The sequence below is a fragment of the Salvia miltiorrhiza genome, chromosome 7, assembly GCF_028751815.1.
Source record: "Salvia miltiorrhiza cultivar Shanhuang (shh) chromosome 7, IMPLAD_Smil_shh, whole genome shotgun sequence".
Lineage (NCBI taxonomy): Eukaryota > Viridiplantae > Streptophyta > Magnoliopsida > Lamiales > Lamiaceae > Salvia > Salvia miltiorrhiza.
The window spans coordinates 3,936,269-3,947,501 of NC_080393.1; the positions used below are offsets into that span (position 1 = coordinate 3,936,269).

Genomic DNA, 11,233 nt, shown 5'->3' on the forward strand with positions numbered 1-11,233 from the left:
AACATTTTACAATTTTTTAAGGTGTAGCTTATGAATTTAAATGGATTGTACTTATAGGTGTATTTTTTGTTTTATTTTTTTTAGGGTCTACTTATAGGAGTATTTGTTTTCCAAAAAAAAAATGTAATGGTTTAATGGGCTTAGTGAGCTGAGAAGGCCAAGGCCCATATATGTTTTAGAGATGTGCTTATTAAAGAGTTATGGGGCCCAATAAAATGAAATGAAAAAAAGTTCGAACTTAATAAGTCCAGTTGTTTAAGTGGTGGTTTTCGTAATAACAATAAATACCTGTCACTTATTCTCAAAAAAAAAAAACTAACTAACTATCACTTCAATAAATAAAAATAAATTCCGAAATTTGGACTACGTTTCTGAAGTTAATAGAATCTTAGATTCAACTCTGTGAATTTAATGTTAATGCAATCATATGGTGAAGATGAAAAATAATAATCTTAAAAATAAATAATTTCTCAAGCTTCCAACTATATGTCTAAAAGTAAAGGTTAGAGGATATATTGTAATTATTATTATTATTTTTTTTAGAGTAAGACGAGAAACTATATTAATGATAATCCCGATGAATCAAGTCGAGAAGCCAACTCGGGAAAGCTGACTTCCATATCCTTACATCGGCACAAGAAATAGCGAAATTCGCTAAAGAATGGGCTACACAATTAGCCTCTCTACGAACATGGCGGAAGTCCACCACACAAGCCTCACGAGCAAAAGCAAAAGTCTCGCTCAAATCATCGCATAAAGAATCGGCACTAACTTTCTCATCATGTACGACGTGAACCGCAAGGAGAGAGTCGGAGAAGACAATAACAGGACCAAGATCATTACCAAGGCAATGTCCAATACCAATCACCATTGCTTGAAGCTCTCCCATAAGAGCAGAAGTGGTGTTTCCTATCTGCTGCGCAACAGCCAATATAGGCTCACCTTTCCAGTTGTTGTAATTATTAATCTTAATAGTTTTGTTGTTAAAATTTTGTCTACATCTATCTAGACTGAAGGTTCGGCAAGAACCTTGCCCATTTATTATTATCAAATTTTCACATATTTGTTTGTAATATCATTATTGCACATGTAGTTAGGTTTTCCTTTGCCTAACTTTTTCAAAAACAAAATAAATAGAGATAAGTTCCTGCCTAACCCTCAATAAGTGCGTGGCTTTTGATCTAAAAAAAGTAGTAAAACTTATTTTTGCCCCAAAAGAAGATACGCATGCTTATTATACAATTGGCATTATGAGGTGACATTTGATATGTGCAAGTATTTAAGGAAATTATTAACTTAATAGCTGCTCACTTTTCATTGATTAATTAATGATACGATAATTTTCTAAAACAACATCATAATCAGATTCGCTATTAGCTATAAAGCATATTAAGCTAATCTTAAATACATACTTAATTTGACATAATTTACTTAAACTAGAATAGTTCGACCTTGGCACATTTGGCAACATATCCAGTTCAAGATGCATGTGAAAATATTATTTTGGTGGGCAACATTAATTAATTGTGATCTAATTAAAATTTTCCCTATCCCAATTTACTAATTATTTATTTGAATTTTAGCTTTTGAAATCTTTTTTTACTTTATTTTGTATCACTAACTACCGACAAATATAATAGTAACTAAAAATAATCATAATTTGGTCCAAAACGAAGGGGAAAAGGCATTAATTTCATGAAGAAATCTTTAAAATATTGATTGATGATCACTTAACAAGAATTGAATTATTAAGGCAAGAGAGAAGGTGGTCCAAACACTTAATTAATTCTCATCTAAAAATGAAGTCACATGGTTGAGGTCGCTGAAATTGTTGATCATATCATGCCCTATTTCTTGGAGTTGACTGGTTACTAACATCACATGATTGTGACCCCACTTTATCCTTCCTCAAATTATTATTAAAAATTTCTCAAAATTTCTAAAAGAAAAAACAATAAAATCATTCATGACTTAAGCAATTCCTATATTTGAAAAACCTTTTAGCCACTTTTTGGTATGAAATCGCAATTAAATTGAACTCTAATACAAAATAGAAAACCTAGTGTTTCCCCTAAAATCAACTCCTGTTACAATGGAATGGTGAAAATTAGGACAATGTCGTATCAACTTACAAATCATGTTACATGATAATGCCCCCCCCCCCCCCCCCCGGCGGGCACCCACCCCACCCCTCACCCAATCACATGATAATTTCGCATCATATATAAGTTTTTGTGTTTGAACCCTTTGAAGAACTAGTTGAGCATGTTGAGTCCTATTTGGTAAGCTTTATTTATCTTACACGGTCCATATATATCAATAGGGCACATCCATGCATCACATGACATACCAACCACATCAAGAAAATGATGAATTATATATTTACTTCAAAACAGATATTATGGTGAACAAGGGAAAAATAAACATGTAGTAATAATTTAGGAAGCATACAGTATTCGTGATTGATAGTACTACTATACAAGATTGAGTATTTTTATCTTTATCGCAACGATTTCTACAATCTGAACCCTTACTGAAATTGTAGAAACAATCAATATAGATTTACCATACCTCAAAGTTTCTAATTCATCTTAGCAAATAATATATAGATTAGTCTATAATACTAGACACTCCCTTATTGTCACAAGCCCTAGAACTTATAATGAGCTTAGGTAAGTGTCCTAGAAATTTTTTGAATCCATCAAGTTCATTATAATTTAATTATGTTGGTTTCTTTGCTTGCTACCATTCCATCAATAACTAATAGAATATTAACACGTGTACACCCTATGAAGTACGAAGACGTACATATAAAGTATGAGAGAGAGAGAGAGAGAGAGAGAGAGAGAGAGAGAGAGAGAGAGAATTGAAACACGTTAGGATTACCTAAATTTGATATGCATGTGCATGCAAGGAAGGGTACGTATGGTGGCATCCCATCAATAGCCTTTTAGCAGAAGATATGATGATCACATTGAAATTCCATTTTTATGATCCTCGTAAAAAATGCCAAAAAAAAATGTATTGAGGTTACTTAATTAGAATTTAGAAATAATCTAGGGGGTATCGAGAAAAAAAAAATGCGAGTATATTTCTAGTACTCGACGTGAGGAAATGGACTTGTCACTTGCGTAATCTGCCATGTATCGGTGGGTTTTAGAGTATATATTCTTGAATCTCAATTAATTATTAATGCTTCAACCTAGCTAACTATGCTAGTTTTTTTAACCAAAAGTTCGGCAAATTGGTGGCAATCTTGACTTCTTGAGGGGCATGTAGGGATGAGCTAAATTGTTCGAGACTTATATAGGTTTGGGTTATATATAATCAATCAATATTGATGTCGAAACTTGAATAACGTAATTTCGAAGTATGATGTTTTGAATCTAAATTCTTAATGCATATATAGAGTTGTTGCATATGAAAGAGAACTTATCAAGTTGTACTCCATCCCCCTCAATCTCTATTCATCTTCTTATATCTAGTCTTTCCCGTATTTATGTAGAGGCGCGCTTAATTAGTACTCCCTCCGTCCACGAAATGAGTACCCATATTTTCTTTTTCGTCCGTCCACGAAATGAGTACCCATTTCCCTTTTTGGCAAGTGTACCCCACACAACCCTTTAATTAATACTCTAAAAAAGTGGGACCCTTAAACTATTCACACTACACTCCATACATTTCTTAAAACCCGTGCCGTCCACAAATGGGTACTCATTTTGTGGACGGAGGGAGTAATAATATTCAATATACAATTATGGGGCGTTTAATTTGGAGGATTAATCTTGATAAATAAAAATAATAAGGTCAATTCCTTGTTTACTCTGATGGATTGAAACTTTGGGATATTCCAAGGCTCTTGATTATTTCTATCATGTGAGCCAACTTTGCTTGATTCATATCTCATTGAAGGGGTGGGATTGGAGTAATTCTACTGTTGAGGATACAAATACACAATCATGCATCTGATCAATCATGTAAAGTAAGCGCCCCCTTAAAATATAATAAAGCTTGTTTGAGACTGACTCAAGGGTCAAGGACTCAAGATCCACACGAAGGTAATAATTTCTGGATCTAAACTCATATATATCTGATGATATATTTGTAATTTTATTATACTAGCAGAAAGAACGTGTAATTAATGTTATTTTATTTGATAATCTATTATTTAGAAAATCTATTAATTCATTACTTTTATTAGATAATTTATTGAATGGATATATTTATCTATAAGCTTTATCAATAGCTATAGATGTATATCACATAGATTAAGTGCAATATCTAACGAATTAATATATTCTTATAAATATATAATATGTAAAATAACCTTAAAATAAAATATGTAATATGGGTAAAATTGACAATCCACAAGTTGTGTCTTAGGATGCCTTAGGCTCTTTTTCTATTATTATAAATTCGAAGCCAAATATGAGTAAGATAAGACTCCCCCTAAAAGAGAAGGTTCGGTTTTGTGTGATGGTTGGAGCTAGAAGTTTTTTAGTAGTACTAAAATTGCACGCTCTACCACTAGGTCATTTTACGTCAGAATCCACGAGCTACTAGTACTACTACATATATAGTATTTCCCAACATCCCCAAACGACAATGTGCACCCCATAAAGAAGCACCACCAACAACGCCGGACAAATAAAAGAAAAGTAAAAATCAAGTGCTAGACAATAGACAATTCTTGATTTTTTTTTATGGTTGACTCAATGGATTTGTCTTTGGGAATCATCTTGTGTTTGATTTCTTGACATTCATGATGAAATGAGACCAAATAATGTGGATAATCTAGCCATAGCAGATTCCCTCCACCAAGCCATGGAGCTGCCTCCTAAATCATGGTCAAGATTATAGTGGTAATAAGAGCATTCTTCACTATCCCACAACACAACACAACACAGGGAGTGCTATTTATCTTGTTTGCGATGTTAACAACCATGGCCCTACAAGGGAGTATTATGGCACTATAACGTTACGTTTGGATCGAATTAACGTTCTGATGTTTTGTGTGAGATGGCCTGACGAGTTAAGATCATCGAACAATTCATGACTTAGATATCCTAACACTATAAAACAGTAAATAAATTATTACAAATATGTTATTGGATATGTTCTTATACGTGCTTTTGTGAAATTTGAGATACATCGCTGTCATTTTGAAGGATTTTTAAGTGATTTGGGACATCAAGATAAGTATTCATCAGTGCATTGAGCAGAGTGGACGTGGGGCAAAGGCTTGTTAATTGTTAGATAGTGAGTTGGATTTCAGTAACTTAAGCTTTGAGGGAGTAACTATTAATTAACATCATCAATATAGAAGTGACATTTATAAATTAAACAACAAATTTTCCACAACCTAAATGGCGAGGAGTGAAAATAAAGTAAAGAACAATGGCCACAAGGAGAAGAATATCTCATTGACTCACCAAAAGGCTCAAGATGAGATGAGATCTTCTACTGTAGGTGCCAGTGACAGTGTTTCGTCTCCGATTCTGAAATCATTACTCACATATATCTACAAGTAATTTTATAGAAAATTTCCAAATACATGCAATATTTATTAATAATCTAACATAATTTTTTAATTTTTTTTTTGAAAAGATCTAACATAAAATTTTGAAATTATAGAATAGCATAGAACTTGTTAATTTGGTTCACCATTCCATTATTTTCTTTTGGGTTAATTGCCCATAAAATACTGAACTTTCTTTCAATCACAAACTTTGAAATATAGCTTGAAAATTACTAAACTTTAGATTTTATCTGATTTTGCTACTAATCCAAATTCCGGCTAAATACCAAGCTAATATGACGTGCAAATATTTGGCGTGACGTATCTATTGTTAATTTCTTATTAATAAAAAAAAAGAACACAAAGCAAATAACCCAAATTGTCAATAACTTAATATATCAAATCAAATAATAGTATTTTTTAAAAAAAATTCTCAAGTTTAAATCAATTTTTTCTAGTTCACTATTACACATCTAGTTCACTATTACACAACTGATTACTCCAATATATAAAATAGAACTCATTCAAATAGTATAAATATATATAGTTTATAAAAAAAATTAATCTTTAGATAATGAAAATTTAATAAACTTTATTACTTAGCTAAATAAATTTTTTATATATTAAGTTATTGATAATTAAAATGTTCTTTGGTTGACGCACCTAAATTCGAAGAATTCCCTTACTATTATCGAATTTATTCAGCTAATTAATTCAACTAAAAAAATACTATTATTTGATTCAATATATTAAATTATTGACAATTTGAGTTATTTGCTTTGTGTTCTTTTTTTATTGATAAGAAATTAAATAAAAAAAATATTATTTTGTCAACTAATTGTCACGCAATAATAAATACGTCATGTCAAAATTGGCACACCATATTATATATTAGCTTGCTATTTGGCCGGAATTTGGATTAGTAGCAAAATCAGATAAAATCAAAAGTTTAATAATTATCACGCAACAGTTCAAGGTTTGTGTGCAAAACCAGAATTGGATGAAAGTTCAGTAATTTATGGACAATTAACCCTTTTCTTTTTGTGAGGGTACGTACCTTAATTATTTTCAAGATAATTTACATCAGCAACCAAATCAAGCAATGCGAAATTTTGTCTTTTGATGCTGCACTACTCTTTCACTCCTCAAATCAATCAGTGTAAGAAAATGCACTTGTTCTGTTAAGGATACGAGCCCCGCCGCCGCGTTCGCCTGTCAGTTGTTCATACACACCAATTAAGAGAAAAGCAATATAGCAACAGCAAGAGATTGTGACTGTTTAAAAATAGCACTTTTTATTTTTTCTCCTACAACCATATTGCCCCCTTTGGGTCCATGAGTGGGAAGGTACACTATCCCATCCCATCTTTCAACTGCGATATTAAAGCAGATGCTTGAGATGCAATTTGCCTAGAAGATTATGAGAAGTGGAGATATTAATATTCACGTGGGCTTGATTTGTCGCTCATTTGGTGCAACAAATAAGCACATGCATGGTTCCATATGAGCATGACAAGGTTATTTTCACGTTGCACAAAAATCAATCAATGACTCTCGGACACAGCCATCATATGTTATGCTTTCAGCAACAGATACGGGGTACAAAAAAATTTACACACTAGACATGGGAATGAAGGGTAAAATGTTCGTTTTTGCAAGAGACAAGATGGGTAACAGAAAAACATACAAATATGGTTTCCTAAATAAATGCAAAAACAAATTCAGGATGCATGAGCTATGCATACATATGTCTCTAATGAATATGCAAGGATGATGTTGTGCATTTTACTCTACGATGCATATGGGATGCGTGTCATTTTAGAGATTATGGTATATGATGGAAACTTGCAAACATAACTCCAAAACTAACTAAATCTAGGGTAGCACCATTGCACACGTTTTTGTACTGCAGAAGATGTGGAAATTGATGGTGCAGTGTCTCTTTCTCAAAGAACCTAACTAGTAAAAAGAGGAAATGGGGCTATGTTTACAGAAAGAAGGCTTCTACTAGAAACTTTACTGGATAAGGCATGTGCTATGGTTGACAAGGAGATTTTCCCGGAGATCTTGGATACACTTGTGATGCAAGCACAAGATGGAAGGTTTATGCTTACTCGAAAAATAATAGCTAGAAGGCGACATGGACCTGAACAAATTCCTTCCACCACTACATATAGATTCTTCCCATCATTAAGTGACAAAGGCATGATGGCGATATTGTGCAGATATTTTGATAAAGGTTCTTCACAATATCAACAAGTCTAACTCTCTTGGCAAAAAAGTAGTTCAACATTCTTAACGCAACACAGAAAATGGTACAGAGTACAACAGAGATCTATAACAAACAACTGATACAAAATCAACGTTTTTAATATTTCAAAAGAAATTTGTAAAGACAAGGTTACAACCACAACCCCAACTATATACAAGTGAAGAATGAAAAACATCAATTTGAAAGTGGGTTAATATCAAGTTTATACTTAACCACAAGGGTTATTCAGCTCTTGAGAATATTACAACTAATTAGGCCAGCAGAAGTCGGACTATACATTTAGAAATGTCAATTATAAATACAGAAAACCTCTACAAGTGGAGATAAATCGTAGATTTAGGTAAATATTTTTTTTTCTGTATGATTCTCTTATTTGAGGAAGCAGATATGCTCAGATATATTTGGCAAAATGACAAATTAAAGTTTGAGGAGTCTTTAATTATATGAGATTAGGACACAAAGCCACTATATATTCTTATTTTACCATTAAATTAGAAAAGAAATTTGAAAAGCCACCACTCCAAGGGCCTATAAAAACTCCTTTCTGTCCCATGGGATGTCACTCTGTAAGCATGCATATTGAAGTGCAGAAAAGTGTATATGAGCTGTGAGATCCTCAGTGCCACATAACTCAACCAAATAAGTGAGGAGAAAAGAAGAGCAAGCAAATAGGATAAAGATGGCAGCAACACACAACAAAAAAAGGCTGACACTGATAGAGGTAAGAATAACAGAATCTTCAAAACTCAAAGAACATAATGCTATGTGCCAGTAACATTTTATCGTGCTAACAATTCTTTTATGCTAGGTGATAGAGGAACTGAAGAATATAGTTGACATTGGATTTCCGGTATTGGTTATGGGCATATTAAGTTACCTGAAAAACATGATTTCAGTAGCATGCATAGGAAGGCTAGGAAGCTTGGAGCTGGCAGGAGGTGCACTAGCCATCGGCTTCACCAACATTACAGGTTACTCTGTGCTTTATGGCCTTGCCATGGGAATGGAACCACTCTGCAGCCAAGCTTTTGGATCCAAAAACTTCACCATGGTGTCTCACACCCTACAGAGAACAATAATTTTGCTGCTGTTTGCATCTATACCCATTGGGTTTCTTTGGATATATCTTGAGCCTCTCTTATTATGGCTCAATCAAGAACCAGAAGTAGTACGTGTTGCTAGCCTTTACTGCCACTCTGCGATTCCTGATCTTATCATTAACAGCCTACTTCATCCTCTACGTATCTACATACGCAGCAAAGGGACAACATGGCCACTGCTGTGGTGCACTCTGGTGGCAACAATACTACATTTTCCCATCGCTATCTTCTTTACTTTCCATCAACACCTTGGCATCCAGGGGATTGCAATTTCCACATTTATTGCCAACCTTAACATCTTGCTACTTCTTTTAGGCTATATGAAATGTTCTCATGAAGAGAAGATTCATTTGTTTAAATTCACAGCAACACCTTCAAACAAGCCAGGCTTTACCTCACTTTGGGAGGAATGGAGAATGTTGCTTCGACTAGCAATTCCTACTTGCCTGGGTGTTTGTTTGGAATGGTGGTGGTACGAGTTGATGACACTTCTATCTGGATACCTCTACAAACCCCAAGTTGCACTTGCAACATCAGCTATCGTAATACAAACCACATCTCTTATGTACACATTGCCTTCAGCACTTAGTGCAGCTATTTCTACTAGAGTGGGAAATGAACTTGGAGCAGGCAGGCCACACAAGGCATGCTTAGCAACTGTAGTAGCCATAGCATTGGCATTTCTCTTATCAGTATTTGGATTTCTATTGACTACATTGGGTAGAGAAGCATGGGGCAGGATCTTCACCAATGATAGTGAAATTCTTGAGCTGACAGTGGCAGTCCTGCCCATTATTGGACTATGTGAGCTGGCCAATTGTCCACAAACCACTTGTTGCGGGGCTCTCCGAGGAAGTGCTAGGCCTAGCATTGGTGCAGCTATAAACTTTTGTTCATTCTACATGATGGGAGCACCTGTGGCAGTAGCTTTGGCCTTTTTTTGGAATCTCGGGTTCATGGGCCTTTGTTATGGGCTTTTAGCAGCTCAGGTCGTATGCGTATTGTCGATTTTATCAGTAATTAATAGAACAGATTGGGAGAGTGAATCACTGCGGGCGAATGACTTGGTTGGTGTAAGCAATGAATATGTGCAAGCAGATTTATTAGTAAAATGTGAGGAAAGAGTAATTGCCTTTTAAAAATTTGACCAGTCTACATGTATAAAATATAGGCAGATAAAAAGTGACTAGTAGAGCAACAATGAAGTGAGTATTTTGTCATTCTATTATTAATCTTAGAAGTATAAAGTGGAACCGTTCATTTATATGAAAGTTGTACTCTTTAAAACAATGTAAGCTATCATTTGGTTGACTGTATAGAAAATTTTGATACTACATGATTTTTGACACATTAATAATTACCATAAATTCTTGCTTCCTCTGTCAATGTAACCCGTATCAATTATCAGATGATTTCTTATCAGAAAAGCTCCACAAATCCCCTTGAATATGTTGGTTCACTTCATAAAAACAAAAACCATTGACGTATTGCAAGATGGTTCGGACATTCACGTATTCCTCTTTTAGTTTCTTTCTTTTCTGCAACGATTAAATTTTTTCCTCTGCCCAGAATAACAAATAACACAGTGAAATCTATGTGACTCTGTCTAGTATCGATATTCTTAAAACGCAACGTAAAATTCTTAAATATGCAATCTCGACACACTTCTGTCGCTACCCTGTACTAATGTCAAAATTTTAAGCAGTACTGACTTAGATGAAATCAAGGAACATTATATAAGAAAAAGGAAAACAATTAGTTACTCAAGCCTATGAATACAAGCCACAACTAGCTAATACTTAGCATCCAAAGATCTATCACATCTTAGGCTAACTACTCAAAAGATTTTCCTAAAACTTATAATGCCTATGGCATTAAGGAACTCGATGAACCTGATTATCAAGTTAGCTTTCAATAGGAAGTTATGCATCAATCATAAAATGTAAAAGCTTCAATCATTTTCATCATACCCAATCATCTACTCTGAATTACTTTATGGTATCAAATTTGAATGTTCACCTTGTCCACATGTGAGGGGGACCTTGGTTAGAAGTAAAACCCTAAACTAAAAAGTTCAAATATAATTCAATTATCTAATAACTCAAATAGACACACTGAGTTAGTCCAGAAGAACATATTTCAGTTGGGATGACCTTTGCTAGACATGATGTTCTCATTTCACATACATCAAGACCAGATTGAAACTAATCAACGAATTGATATGCAAATTAAGAGATGACTAAGTAGCTCGTTATTTATTTATTTTCGGTGCATATTACACTTACACCTCAAAAACTGTTATCTGAGTTTCTTGAAATTCTTTCAGAGAATCATTGTTATTAT

General features: G+C 33.9%; 1 protein-coding gene and 1 long non-coding RNA gene across 2 annotated transcripts; one reads left to right on the forward strand and one right to left on the reverse strand.

Annotated features, from left to right (window-relative positions):
* Positions 1 to 5,269: 5,269 nt before the first annotated feature.
* LOC130991948 (uncharacterized) lies at positions 5,270 to 8,808 on the reverse strand. Its single transcript, XR_009091203.1, has 2 exons — positions 8,668 to 8,808; positions 5,270 to 6,730 (listed from the first exon to the last, which is right to left on the reverse strand). It is a non-coding gene; the product is annotated as an uncharacterized LOC130991948 (long non-coding RNA).
* Positions 8,279 to 10,226, forward strand: LOC130991835 (protein DETOXIFICATION 55). Its single transcript, XM_057916245.1, has 2 exons — positions 8,279 to 8,511; positions 8,599 to 10,226. The coding sequence occupies exons 1-2, from the start codon at positions 8,470 to 8,472 to the stop codon at positions 10,027 to 10,029; spliced, it is 1,473 nt and encodes a 490-aa protein (XP_057772228.1). The 5' UTR covers positions 8,279 to 8,469; the 3' UTR covers positions 10,030 to 10,226.
* Positions 10,227 to 11,233: the final 1,007 nt, after the last annotated feature.

Coding starts and splice junctions, on each gene's coding strand:
- LOC130991835 (XM_057916245.1), top strand. CDS start 8,470: ATGGCAGCAACACACAACAAAAAAAGGCTGACACTGATAGAG. Junction 8,512..8,598: donor AAAGGCTGACACTGATAGAG/GTAAGAATAACA, acceptor CTTTTATGCTAG/GTGATAGAGGAACTGAAGAA.